The sequence below is a fragment of the Emydura macquarii genome, unplaced genomic scaffold (genome assembly GCF_026122565.2).
Source record: "Emydura macquarii macquarii isolate MOO-44397 ecotype Brisbane River unplaced genomic scaffold, CSIRO-AGI_Emac_v2 contig_1348, whole genome shotgun sequence".
NCBI lineage: Eukaryota > Metazoa > Chordata > Testudines > Chelidae > Emydura > Emydura macquarii.
Genome location: NW_027131485.1, coordinates 5,491,412 through 5,509,035, shown reverse-complemented (window position 1 = coordinate 5,509,035; position 17,624 = coordinate 5,491,412). Strand labels below are relative to the sequence as shown.

The following is a 17,624-nucleotide window of genomic DNA, read 5'->3' as shown; positions in this document are numbered from 1 at the left end:
GAGGTGCTATTTCCCCTTCCCTCTGCTCAAAGGCAATCAAGTTATGGAACTAATGCATATCCCAACAGATCCTTATCTTGGCAGCTTATTTGCCTGGACTGCAAAACACAATTGGCAACTACCTCAGCAGATACTTCACTTGATCATAAGTGGGAGCTCAATAGATCCATACTCAGACTTTTCTTACTTGGGATCTTCCAGACATAAACCTTTTTGCCACCGCTGCCAACAGCAAATGAGAAAAATTTCACCAAAGCGAGGTCTTGGTTGCCATTATCTGGGAGGGACGCCTTTCTCCTCTCCTGGTCAGAGTCTCCTTTATATGCCTTCCCTCCAATAGTGCTAATCCTCAGAGTTCAAAATAAAACAAAACAGGACAAAGCCACAGTAATTTTGATTGCATCAACCTGGCCAAAATTGGTATGATTTACTTATCTCATTCACTTCTCATCCCAACCAGCCATCAATCTCCTGTTCACATCCAGCCTTCTGACTCCAGGATTTGGGAAATGTTCATTACCCCAACCTGGATGTTCCCCAGATCAAGGCTAGGTACATAGATAGGTCTCAGGATGAGAACTCCCCTGTTTCAGAGAATCAAGAAGTTTTACTGCACAGCAGACAGGAATCCACCAGGAAAACTTACCTTCAGAAATGGAAGAGATTTTACCACTGGTGCACCTACCTTTGCCTATCTCCTATCGACTTTCCCATCTCGGAGGCCCTGGAATTCCTGTACACTCTGAAGAAAGGAGGTCTTTTGTTAAGCTCTGTTAAAGGCCACCTAGTGGCCATCACAGCTTTTCATTCTCCTGTGAAATTTTATTTTGGTATTTGCTCATTGTGCAACTTCCAGATTCATTAAGAAGTTATTGAGCCTCTTCCCAAATGTAAGAGAGCCCACCCCAACTTGAGATTTGAATTTAGTTCTTAATTCTGTGATGAAAAACTCTTTGAGCCACTAACTACTTGTGCAGTTCTAAATCTTTCCATGAAAATAGCCTTTCTAGTGACAATTACATCCACTCAAAGAGTTGGTGAATTGGGGGATTTGATGGCTGATCTGCCTTATATGGTCTTCAAGGATAAAATATGCCTCCAACCCCACCCACAGCTACCCAAAGTAGTCTCTGACTTAGATATTAGACTGTTCATCCACAGTTTTCCACCCTAAACCCCATCAGACTAGGAAGGATGCTGCTCTTCATACCTTAGATGTTGGGGGGTGGACAGGACAAATCCTTTTGGACCTTCTCCAAGACTATTCTTCTCTATCACAGACAGAGCTAAAGGAACACCAGTGTTCACCTAGAAACTTTCTAAATGGGTTTCTGGCTGCATTTTCTTCTGCTATGCAGTTGCTAATGTTCCATGCCCACCTAGGATAATAGCCACTCAACCGGTTCTCAGTCTACATCTTTTGTCTTACTGAAATATATTCCTATTGTGGAAATCTGCGAAGTGGCTACATGGGCATCAGTTCACATCTTCAAGACTTTATACCTTCATGCACACCTCTAGAGTAGATGTAACATTTGGTTCTGCTGTTCTACAAACAGTTCTAGATCAGGTTCCAAAGCTCTCACTTCCTTCAGAGGATACTCCTTAGGAGTACCCTCAAGTGGAGCACCCATAGGGATACTCCTCGAAGAGGTTACTTACCTTGTACAGTAACTGGAGATCTTTGAAATGTGCCCCCTCCTCCCCTCCCCCCCCCCCCCATGGCTGCTCCATTACCCGCTGTCCTTCCCCTCTGCTTTGGAGTCTCCTCTTCATGGGACTTTGCAATAGAGAAGGAATTGAGAGCAGTTTTGTCTGTTGTAGACCTATATACCCTCAGTATGGGACAGGAGAATGGCTTGGACACCATGTGTGGATCGAACAAGATTGATACACAAAAAACCTGATCAAAGGCACATGTATACCTCAAGTAGAGCGCCCATAGGAGGAAACATCTCAAAGAATTCAGTTGCTGTACAAGCGAGGTAAGTAACCTCTCCTTCCTCAGTGCTGTCATTATCATCCTCCTCCTCCTCCACCTGCTGGTGCTACTACAGTTGCCACTGTTGTAGCCACATTATCTGTTCAGTGGTGCAGCAGTTGGCTTCCAAAACTGAAGCAACCTGGCCCTGAGACCTCAGATGAAGCACAAACAGTCTCTGCATGTCTGCAACTGCTCGCATAGCAGTGCACAGCATTCTTGCATCCATGCTGGCTGACAGTGATTCAGAAATGGTGCTAGTCCACCTAGAAAGAGGGGAAGTATGGAATGGAAGGAGCAAAAGCATGGGATTTTTGGAGTTTGACTCCCAAGTCCCAGAATTCCACTGGCTTCTGCTAAGCATTTCAAAGTGCTCAGCGAGAAAAATCCCAGAATGCATACAGCTCAGCATTGAAGCAAAGGACCATGGGATATCTACCCAATATACTGCATGCTTAGTGCACACCCAGCTCCTGCTGTGTATACATGATGTAAATGAAAAGAGGACACAGAAACTCCATCTGCGTGCTCTTAGTGTGGCTTATGTATTGCACACTGATCAGTGCATATTGCCTCAGTACGAACTAAGTGCCCTGTGTAGACAAGTCCTATGTGGTCTACATACAGTAAAGGTATGGTCAGCCTCAGCTGTAGAGAATTATCTCCTACTTCTAATTGCTGTAGTCAAGCTGTGTACTGAGAAGTCTACATTTAGTCTGCAGTTGTTTAATTATAACACTTTCCATCTTGCTCTCTCTCTCTTTAGAGTGCTCGGTATAAATGAATGGCAGAACACAGGATTCCAGTATGATGTTATCAGCTGCTTGAATTTGCTTGATCGCTGTGATCAGCCACTGACTGTATTAAAAGATATTAGAAGTGTACTGGAGCCAACTAGAGGCAGAGTCATTCTTGCATTAGTTCTGCCCTTTCATCCATATGTGGAAAATGGTAAGTAGACACAAATTAAAAGATGTTTGGGAAGATAGGGGAAGGATGTTAGGTTATAATCTAAAGACCAAATCAGAACAAGTTTTTATTCATTGTTAATAAAAAATGTTGTAGTAATGCTACAGTCTTGACAATTAATATCCTTTGCTCTATTTTAAACTACTTTTAAATTTTAACAGAGTTTCATGTGTATCTTATAAAGCAGTATTTAGGCCAGTAAAGTTTTAAAAAATAATTAAATAAAATGTGACTTTTTTTTCTTTTGAGGGGAGAGGGAACCTGTTTGGAGTGGGATGTTTTTGTTTTTATGAGCCTATAAAATGTTTCAAACACATCTGGATACAATTTCTTATGCCTTTTAATAAGGAAAAGTTGTCCTGATTGTTTTTTAAGGTTCCACATAATAGTAAAACACAGTTCTGTCTGTATAGAAGTGTCTTTATGTAAGCAAAATCTGTGACATGCAGTGATTATACATTAACTTGTTTCTTGTGTACCTTATAATTATACACTTAAGTTCAATTTCTCTGTTTTGCAATTACTAATCCATCCAGGACCTGTTTTCCTGCATTTTCCTCTCTGAGTCTGCATCATGCTAGGTAACAATATGAAAAAACTTAATGCAACTTTCTAGCATAGCAGGTGGTGGAGGAACCAAGTGAAAGACAAATATGAGGAATCCACTTTTACTTTCTCATGGTTCAGTCTCTTAGTATTTAGTGGAAGGAGAACTGACTATTGGACTAATAAGCCACTAGGACTTGAAAATATGTTCTCTGAATATGGAACTTCAAGACATTTCTTGTTAGGGGTAGGAATCTGCTGTTTGGCATCTTATAAACCAGAAAGAAGCTTTGCTTGTGCTGATGACTTGTGGCAAACCAGACATTTTGTTTCAGGCAGCTCCATTTCCTTTGCTTTGTTGCTACTTCCTTTCTCTAATCTCAAATCAGATCACAATGATTTCTCTGATGATTTTCTGTGGCCTGCAGGATGTGACATGATAGCTTTGGAAATGGAATAATTTAACTGTAATGTTAATGAAAATTATACTCCGCTATGCTTGACACAGTCTGTTTCCTTGTTCTTAATTTTTTTTTAATGACTGATACAAATGTCCTTGCAAAATTATCAGAAACAAAAGAAATATTACATTGCTCTTTAAACTCTTTCTAGAATTACAGTGACATCTAGAGTCCAAAGTACCTTATTCACAAGTTATTTCCTAAAACAGTTTGAGAGAAATGCACCTTTGTTTTTTATTTTCCAATATACAGTAAAACCTCATTAATTCATCCTAACACGATGTTATTGTGGAGTTCCAAATTTTATGAATTGACAAGTACACAAATCTTACTGATAAGTCAATGATACTGCACTACAAAATGTACTCTGTTCATTTGTGGTTTAATATTTATATTTATACTTCATTGGCAGGTATTCTGTAATGAGTGTTGTATAGAGAAATACTTTTTCATATAATTCATCTCTAGAACTCGCTATGTGATATTATTGAGGCAAAAAGCTTAGGGTTTAAAAAAGGATTTGATATTTATACAAATAAGAATAACTGTGTAGTCACTCTAGAATAAATATGTATAAGAGATCATGCTTCAAGAGAGAAGCCAACCATTAACTGCTTGGGATTAGGAAGAAAGTTTCCCTGTTGAACATATTGTTCTATAATTTGTCCATTATGAGGTGTGGATTTTTATGCCTTCCTCTGAAACATCTGGAGACCTCTGGTTTGCTCCAGTCAGGCAGTTTTTGTGTTCTTAAGAGTTGCAAAATATTAGATGAGGCCTCACTACTGGACACAATTAAATCTTTTGCTGAGAGGATGAGTGAGACCAGCAGGTATTTTGTAAGACTCTTGAGGTGTGCAGATTAACTAAGTGAGAACTGGTGAAGTTTCACTGTAGTCCAGCAGTCTCGGTTGTGTCCAGCTCCATGTATATGCACAAAGGGAAGGAGAGGTTTCAAGGAACCCCCTCCATGCCCCTGTGCAGAGGCTGCATATAGTTATAATGGGGAATGAGGTACTGCTTCTGCCTAGCACCCAGGAATCTTGTCTACTGATGCAAGTAAATATAAATGTTGAAAGAAAAGCAGTCCTTGAATTGGCATGTAGACTAAGCTACCTTCCTACCCCACAATATGGTCCCCCTGGATCAGCTTTGACATACATTATTGTGTATGCTTTTATATTGCCTATTTCTTAATCCCTGTTCTGTGCAAAGCCAGCCAGATTCTGCTCTGTTTAGACTAGTGTAAATCCTGAGTTACTATTGACATGTGTGGTAATTATACCTGAGAGCAGAATTTGGCCCAGAAGCTTCATTTTCTTTATCTGCTTATCACAAACCTTTCAGAAGCATTACATTCACAAAAGAAAAACACAAAAAAATTATTATAGAACTTGCTCTAAATATGAACATTTCCATGAAGTATTTGTAGCTCTTCAATAGAAAATAAAATCCTTTTCCAATATTTTTTTTTTGCAGAGGAAGAGGGCTTAGTAATGTCAAACATAGGATTGTAATACTTTCACACTTTAGTTGGAATACCGTCATTTGTGTTTGATAATCTATTTGCAAAACATCTTTTAAAAAAAAAAAAAAAATACTGCTCACTGAGGATTCTTTTTTTTTTTTTTTTTTTTTTTTTTTTTTAATATCAAGGTAAGTCTCTTTCAGAAAATTAATTTTTGAAGGCTGACACACCTTCAGTTGTATTTCACATAAGGTATCTTTAGAATGTTATGCACTTCGAATTTGATCATCTGTTTTGATAGATAGTGTCATTTGGTTCCAAGCATTCCTGCAAAGAAAAAAATTGTAAAAGGCTATAATATTTATGTAATGGTTTGCTTTGTAAAAAGATTTTCTTAGTGGGGCAAACTTCCTTCCCTTTTCTACTGCTGAAGAAAGCTTCCCCCTTCCTTCTGCCCCATATCCAGATGCCATCATACACATGGCATCTGCAGGATTTTTAATCTTTTTTTATTCACCGTTGAGTACCTTGAATACAGCTCCTAGGGGAACACAGAATCAGCAAGACATTCATGTTTACCTTGTGTATGCCCATATCTGCCAGGCCCTGGGTTACATCAGTAGGAATTTGATGGCTTTATGAAAGGCAGTTATAGAGGAAAACTGTTGGGTATGAAAATTAAAATTCAAGTTGTATGGGAGGGCAAGTGTTTGACCTGTCAGTTCTGAATGTCTATTTCATTTTTTTTATTTCATCTGTGAAGTATATGTTCTGCTCCCTGCTTAGAATAAGAAAGGAGCTGTATTGCTTGTGCAGTGTGGATTCAAGAGTAGTTTTCTTAACTTGAAAGTATGTGTATTCCTAAAATAATTTTTCTGCAATTTACATGGCATATGCAAAATCCACTATGTTGTGATTATAAAAATTGTATTAAATTCAGGAGAGTGAAATAACTTGCATGCTGTATACAGTACCATGATTTATTGTGTATATGCTGCTTATGTTACAAAAATTGTTTTAGGAATGTTATAGAATTTTTTTTTTTTTTTTAACTATTGGAACTACTTTTTGTAACTTTCAACTTGTAAAGCCATGTGCCTTCATTACCATGGGTCCAACTATCTGGACCTCAAAGGGGGAGAGAAAACAGGGTTACTTACCAGTAACTGTTGTTCTCGAGATGTGTTGCTCATATCCATTCCAATTTAGGTGTGTGTGCGTCCTGTGCACAGATTCCCGGAACTTTTTTTCCTTAGTATGCCTGCAGCGCCGGGTGGCGCCCCCTGGAGTGCCGCGCTCGTGTCCCGGTATATAGGGTGCTCCAGCCCCACGGGTCCCCAGTCCCTTCTTTCTGCCGATTCTGACAGCGGGGACGGGGGTTGGGTTTGGAATGGATATGAGCAACACATCTCGAAGAACAACAGTTACTGGTAAGTAACCCTGTTTTCTATCTTCGAGTGATTGCTCATATGCATTCCAATTTAGATGATTAAGTAGCCATACCCTAGGAGGCGGGTAGGAGTCACTGACGAGCGGCTCTACTCAGCACGGCTCTGCTGACAGCTGCGTCGTCTCTCGCCTGTTGAACAATGGCATAGTGGGTCGTGAAAGTATGAACTGATGACCAGGTGGCTGCCCTGCAGATGTCCTGCAGTGGCACGTTCTCTAGGAAGGCCGCCGATGAGGCTTGAGACCTGGTTGAATGTGCCGTTACCGTTCCTGGCAGGGGCACTTTCGCTTGCTCGTAACATGTCTTAATATAGGACGTGATCCAAGAAGAGATTCGCTGGGTGGAGACGGGAGAGCCCTTCATCCGGTCTGCCACTGCTACGAACGGCTGTGTCGATTTGCGGAAGGGTCTGGTTTTCTCCACGTAGTATGCCAGGGCCTGCCTGATATCCAGTGAATGCCATCTCTGTTCCTCTTCCGAACCATGCGGTTTTGGGAAAAACACAGGGAGGAAAATGTCTTGGTTACAATGGAATTGGGACACTACCTTGGGTAGGAAGGCCGGGTGAGGCAGCAGCCTGACCTTGTCCTTGTAAAAAACCTTATAGGGGGGCTCCGATGTTAATGCCCTTATCTCAGAGACCCTCCTGGCCGAAGTAATGGCCACCAGGAATGCTACCTTCCAAGAGAGGAGCAACAGGGAGCATGTAGCCATGGTCTCAAAGGGGGGTCCTGTCAACATGGTGAGGACCAGGTTTAAATCCCAGGGGGGGATTGGGTCCCGAACCTGTGGAAACACCCTCTCCACCCCTTTCAGGAATCTGACTGACATGGGGTGGGAAAACAGCGACCGCCCTTCCATCAGCTGGTGAAAAGCCAAGATGGCTGCCAGGTGTACCTTCAGGGAGGCCAAGGCTAGGTCTTGGAGTTTAAGATGCAGAAGGTATTCCAGAATCGCCTGTATTGGCGAGCAGGTTGGCGTGATACCCTTGGCCTCTGCCCAACCCATAAAGCACCTCCACTTAGCCCGGTATGTAACCTGTGTGGAGGGTTTTCTGTTACCCAACAGAATCTGTTGAACCTGCAAGGAGCAGGCTCTTTCTCCCTCTGTCAGCCAGAGTCTCTCCATGCTGTCAGATGGAGGGAGTCCAGGTCCGGGTGCAACAGGCTCCCCTGGTCCTGAGAGAGTAAGTCGTATCGACTGGGGAGTGGGATCGGTGAGGCGATGGATAGGTCGAGCAGCGTACTGTACCAGTACTGTCTCGGCCACGCTGGGGCGATCAGGATGACGTTCGCCCTGTCCGTCTTGATCTTGAGCAGGACTTGAGGGAGGAGTGGGATGGGGGGAAAGCATACATCAGAGACCCCGACCATTCTATTAAGAACGCATCGGACAGGGATCCCGGCTTGCGACCTTGGAGCGAGCAGTATTTCGGGCACTTCCTGTTGCAAGAGGACGCGAACTGGTCCAGAAGGGAAACGCCCCACACTCGGAAGATTGAAGTTGCTCCCTTGTGGTGTAGGGACCACTCGTGCCAGGGGGAGAACGACCTGCTGAGGCAGTCCGCCCTGTCGTTCCTGGTCCCTGGGAGGTGAGAGGCAAATAAATGAAAGTCGTGCCTCACTGCAAATTCCCATAGATGCGTAGCCTCCTGGCACAGGGCCGAGGAGCGTGCCCCCCCCTTGCCTGTTCATGTAGAACATGGCGGCTGTATTGTCTGTAAGGACCCGTACCCCCCCTGCCCTTCAGGAATCTGAGGAAGGTCTTGCAGGCCAAACGGACTGCTCTGAGCTCATGAACGTTGATATGTAGAGCTCTCTCCATCGGTGACCATAACCCTTGGGTGCCTAGGTTGCTGCTGATGTGGGCTCCCCATCCCACATCCGAGGCATCCATGATAAGGGTCACAGATGGAGCCAGGTCTCTGAATGAGACTCCCTTGAGCACCTCCCTCGGGTTCCTCCACCAACGGAGGGAGGACAGCACCTGTGGGGGAACCATGACCACCTTGGTCAGTAAGTGTCTGGAGGGTACGTAGACCGAAGCTAACCATGCCTGTAAGGGCCTTAGCTTGAGATGAGCCAGCCTTACTACGTAAGGAGAGGCTGCCATATGTCCCAACAGCTGTAGGCAATGCCTGACTGTCATCATGGGGGACCCATGCAGCTCCGTGATAATGGATCTCATTGCCTCGAAACGCGGTCGTGGCAGGAAGGCTCTGGCCTGTATGGCGTCCAGGGTGGCCCCTATAAAGTCAATGCGCTGCACCGGGGCGAGTGTGGACTTTTGCTCATAAATGAGCAGCCCCAGTCTGGTGCATGTGGTGCAAACCAGCTCCAGGCTGTTCTGCACGTGATTCCTGGATCTGCCCTTGATGAGCCAGTCATCCAGGTAGAGGAAGATCTGTACCCCCTTGCGGCACAAGTAAGCCGCCACTACAGCCATACACTTGGTGAAGACGCTTGGGGCTGAGGATAGGCCAAATGGGAGGGCCTCAAATTAGTAGTGGCTTCCCTCTATCGTGAATCTCAGGAACCTCCTATGCCCTGGTAAAATGGAGATGTGGAACGGAGGCGTAGGCAAGGCCATGAGGACCCTTGCCGCGACGAACACCTCCGGCGTCAACGGCCCTTGTAGGGGCACTCCTCCACCCCCAGGAGTCGGGGAAGGCTCCCTATGAGGAGACACCGGTGCCAGAGGAACCTCCACGGCACGTGGCTGGGGTGTCTCCCGTCCTTCTCCCTGTTTCACAGGTTGCAGAGAAGAGTCCATGGAGGCGGTGCCGGACCGCTTCGTCGTCTTCGGCACCAAAGGCTTCGGTGCCGATGATGGTGCCGGTGGTGCGCTTTGCACCAAGCGTCCACTCGGTGCCGGAGATCTTGACGGCTCGGATGCCGGACGGAGCGCAGACTCCATGAGTAAAACCTTCAGCCTTGCGTCCCTTTCTTTTTGGGTACGGGGCTTGAAGGATTTGCAGATCCTACATTTTTCTTTGCGGTACTGCTCTCCAAGACAATGGAGGCAGCGGTCATGAGGATCACTCACTGCGAACTGCTTCGAGCATAGGGAGCAGCTCTTGAAGCCAGCAGAGCCCAGCATGGCTCCTACAGAAGCCCTTGAGGACACTTGACACTACAATTTCACTATCTAATAACTGCTTGAATAACAACAAACTAACTAACAAATCTAGAGCTCTAACTAGAGCGAAGAGGCTAAGGACTGCTGCTTGCAATAGCAAGGGGCAGAAGTTCCAGTAACTGTCAGAGGTGGAAAGAAGGAACTGGGGACCCGCGACGTGAGCGCGGCACTCCAGGGGGCGCCGCCCAGCCCTGTGGGCGTGCTAAGGCAAAAAAGTTTCGGGAATCTGTGCACAGCGCACGCACACACCTAAATTGGAATGCATATGAGCAATCACTCGAAGATAGAAATTAAAATTAATAATATGCCTCCAAAAGTGAACGGTAATAGCTTTTCTATACCTAAAATACGTCGGGGCTTTAAAATCTGACATCTCAGGCCTTCTAGGACATGAAATGAGTTCAGAATCCCTTTGAAAAGAGAGGTATCTCCACTCCCCAATGGTATGTAGATCTCAGTTTTAGCCCTGCTGGGATGCACAGTATTGGACTTCTAAAAATCATGGCATTGTAGGTATAGAAAAGCTATTGCTGTTTTAGGACTGAATCTTGCCAGTCCTGGTTCTCAGGCAGTGAAGAAGTCCAGTTCTGTAGGAAATGTAATATAGTTCTGAAATTTGCTTCTCCCTTTTTCCACATACAATACACTAGCAATAAATAGCCAGAAGATTTTGGTAACCCCCCTTCTCATGTTACTCGTTACTCACAGGCTGATGGCTGTCTTCAGCATATTTCTTCTTGTACAGTTCTTGTACAATTGCTCGACAAACTGTTCGTCCACTCATATTTTTCTGCAGATTAAAATCTGTGGTTAACAATAATTTTATAAAAGAGCCAGATTTAGAAAGTGCATTTGCCTCTACAATATATCTTTGCTGATTTTATTTTGGGGTTTTATGCAAACTCTTAAAAATGTTAATCCTCAGATGTTACCACAACTTCAAAACAGTAGGTGTAGCAGCCAAAAGGGGCCCTGGCTGTAGAATAGTAATGATTTCTTACTGTCAAGTTAAATTCCTCCTTTAAGTTGTGGATTTTTTTTCCCCAAGAGGGTCTTGCAGTACATAAACATGGTTTTAAGTTTGGTGGAACCCATCTAAAGCCACTACCCAAGGGACCAGGAAAAACCAGTTGCATGGCAGAGGTTGGCTTTTTAACTAAAGTTCAAACATGGTTTACTTGTAATCTTGATGTTAATGAAAAGCCATCACTTAAGACAGGAAGTTGCCTGTTGGACGTGGCCCTCAGCATAGCTCTTACTGTAATGTAGACCATCAGTTATCTGAACCCAATAGTTAAAAAGGACCGATGAACAGAAAAGCTTTAAAGCTTGGGGTACAGGTCATTTGCTAAATCATCTGGGTATATCTCACTTTATCAATTCCCTGACATTACAGGGGCCTTGGGAAGGCCCACTGATGGGGGATAGAGGGGGCAAAGGGGTCAATTGCCAAGGGGCCTGGCAATTTAAAAGGGCCTGGGAGGATGGGATAGATCTGTGGGTGGCGGGTGAAACTTCCCTATGGGGAGGCTAGCTCCTTGTAGGGTGACCAGATGTCCTGATTTTATAGGGACAGTCCTGATATTTGGGACTTTTTCTTATATAGGCACCTATTTCCTCCCAACCCGTCCCGATTTTTCACACTTGCTATCTGGTCACCCTACTTCCCCATCCTGCCTCTTTCACCTGCAGCCCCGCCCCCACTCTGTCCAGGCCCTTCCCCTGCTCAGCCTGCTTGCCCTCTTGTCCCTCCTCCCCCCCTGTTCAGCCTCCCCCCTGTCGCTCACTGCCTTGGAGGATGGGGGAATATGGAAGAGAGGAGGGGGGCTGAGCAGTGGGGGGAAAGGAAGGAGGGACATGGCAGCGGGGAGGATGAGCAAGGAAGTAAGGGTGTGGAAGGAGGGTGAGCAGGGAAGGAGAAGGAGGGATGCAGTGATTGGCAGGGCCAAGGGTGGGAGGTATGTAGCGGTGAGCAGGGCCTGGGCTGGAGCAGAGGCAGGGTCTGAGGCAGAGCAGGGGTGGATTGTGGGGAAGGCCGTGGGTGGAAGAGGTGGGACAGGGAGCTAGCCTCCCTGTGGGGAAGCTTCACCCACTGCCCCTGGTTGTAAATCTCAGCTATCCCTTTCTAGGGGGGCCATTGACTGTTCTGCCCTGGGGCCCGGAATTGTTGTCGGCAGGCTTGGCCTTGGGAATTGGTGCACCTCGGTATCCTGTTCTCTGCCTGTGACACACAACAGTCTAGTCTCCTGAAGGTTGTAACACTTTGATATAATTCTAGTGGTTGGGGTTGTGAGAGCGGCTAGGTGGTTTTGGTGGCCCGCGATGTGCAGGAAGTCAGACTAGATGATCTGGTTGTCTCTTTTGGCCTTTAAACTCTGACTCTGAATTCAACAAATAGCTTTCTATAAATCTTAGACACTGAAGCCCTTAATCACTTACATTTACAGAATTTGAGCTCTGTATACGCATCCAGTCCCAGTAACCCCTTTATCTGAGACTTCAGTTAGCCAATATATAGTCCCCAGATGTGTTCAAGGTTAAATTTAAAAAACAAAAAATCTATGAATCAAAGATACATCAAACAAATAAAGTAAATGTTCACATACATGGTGCCCTCCTTTCAGATCTTCTTTTCTGGTTTGCTTTACCAATTTGGATTTTGACTGCAAAACAAAAGTCAACTTTGTATACATAGCTCTCTGTGCCAAATAATAACTAAAGAGGTACTATAGCAAAATGTATTGCCTGCTTATAACATTTAGGGATATCTCCTTATTATATATTGAGTTCATTTAAAGGTCCCAACTACTGATGATAGTTCTAAAAACAAACAAACAAAAGCCTCTTCCACATACTTAATAAAGCCCAATGTCAGTGTCTTAAGTAATTGGGTGCATTCTAAACCTGCACACCTCTCTCTGGTTCTAGGGGAGCTTTTCCAAGTGTTAGCTGCCCTGTGATGCTCTTCCAACTCCCTTTTTCATACAGCTACACTATTTTGAATATAACTTCACTATGTAAGAAAGCGTATTGCTTGAAATAATTTCATTGCTCTTGCATTTTGTGCTATATAAATTTAATTATTGGTTTAGCAATGGAAATTCACAGATTTTACAACCTGTGTAGTGGTAGTAATGCTCTTTATTTGCTAACTATCTTTCTTTCAACATATTTTAATCTTGCATACTTTTTTGCATTTTTGATGGTCTCGGTCTCATTTACAAAGTGATTTCTGGCAATATATACCAAAGTTGCTGTAGAATGTTCCAAAGATAGTTTGGTTTCTGCTACCTTTCCCTTGAAACTCTCTCTATTTTAAAAAAAAAAATCAATAGGTGATTTGTATGAGATGTAATGAGTATCTAATCAGTGTGTGAAAGTTTGGAGATACATATGAGATGTAATCATCAAACACAACCTCTGTAAAACTCATTTGCCATGTGTGATGCAAAAGTTATTAAAACCCATAATGGCCTTTGACTCTTGATGAAAACAATAAAGCTATTGAGAAGTCGGGAGGAAAACAATCAAATAAAAAAAGTCAAAATTAAACCCACCTTGTAGAATATAAGGACTGCAAATATGGCAGTGCTGTATAGAAATAGCAAAGATGAAAGGACTATCATGAGGGTGTATTCTTCAGTGCTGTACTTCTCAGATCCTTTAGTAATAATAAAAAGTGTTAGAATAATGGAAACCTGTTCTATCTGGATCATACTCTTAGTAAGAATAATATTTTAAATTATAGCTCCTTTCATCTGAGGAACTCAGTACTGCACACGAACACATTCATGTTTTAATCATTCCTGGTGTTAATTTCCATCTTGGTTCTTGACTGTAGGAATCTTTTCTCTCCCTGTCAGCTGGAACATTTGAGAAGAGTCACTAGATTCAAACAACTGGGGACAGGAGACCAGGCATTCTTGATGGAGGGCTCTTGATTTGGGATTTTGTTCTCTTCCTATTCTTGCCCTCTGCTGTACTAGAATCTAGCCTTTAAGGAACAAGTCTGAATAAGGGTCATGTGTTTGTTCAGGCTTTAGCTTGAGTAGGCAGAGTGAGTGGTGGGATGAATGTAGGGAGAGTTTGGGGGGAGAAAGTCCATTAGTTAGGGTTTTCTTTAAACTTTTGTACATATGTCTAGAGCTTGTTATTTAAGCACATGGAACCAAAAATATAGTTAATTAAGCCTCCTCATCCCTATGAATATCTTTATCTCTGTTACATAGGTGAAGAAACTAAGACACCAAAGTGAAATGATTTGCTCAAGTTCACGCAATGAATCCATGGCAGAGAATCAGCCCAGAGTCCCAGGACCTTGTTCTGTCTGCTAGACACAGTGCCTCCTGTATATGGCAGATTCTCAACAGAAGCCATTTACTTGTTTGACTGTTTGTGTTGGTGTATGACTTAGTTTGGGCCAGTCCCAAAACCTTCCGTGTAACTTGACATGGAGTGTTTGTATGTTCAGTTTTGACAGTTAACAAAAAGGTAAAATACAGCACCCAATCTTCTAGATTATTATATACCGTCTCCAAAGGATCATTTACATCATATGATAACACAGCATCTGGTTAGTAAACCATAAAAAGATGCTGATTTTTAACTTTGTTAATAGAGTATCTCCCTAGTTGATCTTCATTCTGCACCTGGAACTCCTGTTGATGGTAGTTTGACATTCACACAAATACCCAGGGTATGACATGGCCCTTATTTGCTGTTCAAATCGATACTAAATCAACAAGCTTTCCAGTAAACTATTAGTGTGCCATAATTTACAAGTATAAATAATTCGAGATATTTAGAAAAGAACAGAATGGGTTTTTTAAAAGATTTTTTTGTAGAAAGTAGTGACTAACCTCTTTTCACCAATATTGTTCCATCCCCGGTTTTCTTAGATGTGTGTGTAGCTGAATCTGAAAATGCTATTCCACAGATATAAATGGCACTGTCATTTACGGCCAGTTTGTTGATCTGAAGTGAAGCATTATTTTCAGAAACTTTGAACTTCTCAGTGTCTATGCAATTAGGTGTACACAAAGTCTCATGTTGAAGAGCAAGATAGCGAAACCACAGAATTTGAGGGGAGCCAGGACATTCAGAAGAAGAGAAATTGCACATAATGTTCACAGTACTGACAGTGTAGTCTACTTCCTTAAGTGGGTGTTGTCTTACGGTAACTTTGCAGGTGTCTACAACACGACCTGTTGAGAAAAAACACATACTTGAGTGAGAGAGGATTTAAAAGTAAGGGATGGTACAAACGAAATATAAGTTACCTTGAATTTACACTGTGGGGGAGGGGAACAGTGATATTTCAACCATGGGACCTCTTTTGGTTGTTTTCAGGAAGTTTCTTCTTAATGCTTCCAAGATTGCCTCATGGTTCAAATGCCATTTTGAACTTTATTTTATAGTTTTCACATACATAAGAAAATATGAATGTGATTGCCTGTTGATCATGGGTTTCACGGTCAGCAGCACCACTTGCTGGTACTGACATTTAAAAATTAAGCAATATACAGAAAAAGGAGAGCAAGGGAAGGTTAATTAATCAGAAAAGAGAACTTCAGTTAAGGAACTGAGTCACCAGCAGCTCTCAAGCTTTCTGTTTACTATAACTGTTATGACAAATGCCTTTTTTTTACAAGACCTTATAGAAATACATAACTTTAATAAACATTTAATTTGCCAAAATAATTATATCCAAGTAATGGGTAAATGCCTAACATTTAGGCAATTGGAATGGAGACTCTGGAAATGAAAGTGAGATTGCAAAACCAACAAGCTTTTTTTTTTTTTTTTTTTTGCTTTCTAGAAAATATTTAGCAAACAAATTGCAAGAAAAATAAATTGAAGTGGACTCTTATTTCTTTGATCAAATCTGGGATTATTACAAGTTATGTATTGTATGCAATCAATACAGTAAAATGCAAAGTTAGGATAGCATAAAATGTTACTACTTAATATTGTCTGGATACTTATGTGACTCTTCATCATTGTACTGTCTGAGCTCCTGGTGGACTATGTCCAAGCTTCATGAGTGCACGGGGTTCCACAAGAACAGAGAGAAGTCATTCTCCTTTTTCTGTGCCACAGAGCAGCAGCAGAACTACAGTCGCTACTGCTTCTCTGAGGCTGCAGTAGCCCTAGCAGCTGCTGCACTCCCATTCTGTGAAAGGCATTGATTGGCTGGTACATCCACAAAGTGGCTAGTATCTCTGTGTCCCTCTCCTGAGCAGGGTGGCCCTATGAAGCAGAACTCTGTGATTTGCAGTTGATGCAGACACCCTGCACTGGACTCCCAGAATCATCCTCTTATCAGCCAACTAGAGCAGAACTGCAGCCATTTTGCCCTGATGGTCATATGTTAGGAGAGCATTTTATATACTCTGCTTCGGAAGAACAATCTTTCACTAATAATCATTTGATTAGGAAACTTTATGAAGACAGCAGATATTAGTTAGCTCCACTCAACAGAATTGTTTTTTCTTGCCCCTTTTATCATCTTACAGACTTGATCCAAATGAGAATCGCTGCATTTTCAATCTTATTTATAAAAAAACAAACGTATATGAATCTCTTAAAGTAGGTAAAAAAGACAGTAAGTTTAAAAATAAAATGTCTTACCAACATAGTATAGAATCCAGTTGAATTCCAACACTAGTACGACTTTGAAAGGTGCCATTTCTTTATGTGTTTGTCCAGAAATGATTCTGCTGAACAAAAGAGGAAGTTAGTTGGGAACTTTAGAAGTTACATAATTCTCTCAATCGCTTGCTCAGGCACTTCCTGCTTTCATATGTTTATAGGAGTTAAACACTGTGTTCTGTAAATGTTTCAGTATGTATTTAAAATATAATCAAATTACATTTTTCTATTAGATGGGACTGGTGAAAGTCTATTTTGATAGCGAGTGATTTAAAAAAAAATTTTAAATGACTATATTGCGGAGTTGCTTCCAATTATTTCATCGACTAAAACAAATTATGACATATTTTCCATTATATAAAGTCATTCAGAACTCCATTTCCTCTTTGGGAGATCCTAAACAAAATGGCCTTTTCTCACCTACCAAAATGGCCCTTGGATGAACAGAGATTCTGTAGACAGTGTTCCACAGGACCCATTTAGGATTTCCTAGTTTGGTGTAGAGTCTCTTGTGGTGGATTTTTTTTTTTTTTTTTTTTTTTTGGAAGGGTGGGAGCGAAGGGGAAGTTGATTTTGTATTTTAGCTAGTAGTAATACTGTGGTCATACTGAAGAATTCATAACAAATTATGGTTGTCAGTGTTTGGCTTTATTTATTATAACTAATCGAAGCCAACTCCACCAAGGGAGTATGATAGAAAAATACTGGAACGCATTTTAATGGTGGCCAAGGTTTTAGTTAGTTTCTCAAGCTACATCTGCCATATCTCAGTTTCACTCAGTGATCTTACTATTCTGAGCCAAATAGTTCTTTGGCCAAGTGGCTTGAATTTAAAACTATTAGAGGAGGATTTAACAAAATATTTATGGGGCAGCCCTCTCTATACTCTAGCAAGACCTCTGAACATTATGGTCTTCCGATAGACTTATACAAATGCTTTACCCCACCATGTGTTGGGGT

The 17,624-nt window shown here is 42.4% G+C and overlaps 2 protein-coding genes across 2 annotated transcripts in view; one reads left to right on the top strand and one right to left on the bottom strand.

Annotated features, from left to right (window-relative positions):
• The window catches only part of METTL9 (methyltransferase 9, His-X-His N1(pi)-histidine), a 39,831-nt gene that overhangs the window by 21,366 nt on the left and 841 nt on the right, over window positions 1-17,624 (top strand). The window contains exon 4 of the mRNA XM_067550958.1: window positions 2,748-2,932. Within this exon, the coding sequence (XP_067407059.1) occupies window positions 2,748-2,932 (185 nt within the window). The remainder of the gene's footprint in view (window positions 1-2,747; window positions 2,933-17,624) is intronic.
• Window positions 3,749-16,727, bottom strand: IGSF6 (immunoglobulin superfamily member 6). Its single transcript, XM_067550959.1, has 6 exons — window positions 16,644-16,727; window positions 14,873-15,217; window positions 13,571-13,674; window positions 12,620-12,676; window positions 10,720-10,803; window positions 3,749-5,752 (listed from the first exon to the last, which is right to left on the bottom strand). Exons 1-6 carry the CDS (start codon window positions 16,699-16,701, stop codon window positions 5,711-5,713), a joined length of 690 nt encoding a protein of 229 aa, XP_067407060.1. The 5' UTR covers window positions 16,702-16,727; the 3' UTR covers window positions 3,749-5,710.

Excerpts from the sequence above, each read along its gene's own strand:
- IGSF6 (XM_067550959.1), bottom strand. The coding sequence starts at position 16,701 with ATGGCACCTTTCAAAGTCGTACTAGTGTTGGAATTCAACTGGATTCTA. Across the intron at positions 13,675-14,872 it reads AACAATATTGGTGAAAAGAG|GATCTGAGAAGTACAGCACT; the intron begins GTTAGTCACTAC and ends TTATTACTAAAG. Across the intron at positions 12,677-13,570 it reads CAGTCCTTATATTCTACAAG|TCAAAATCCAAATTGGTAAA; the intron begins GTGGGTTTAATT and ends TTTGTTTTGCAG.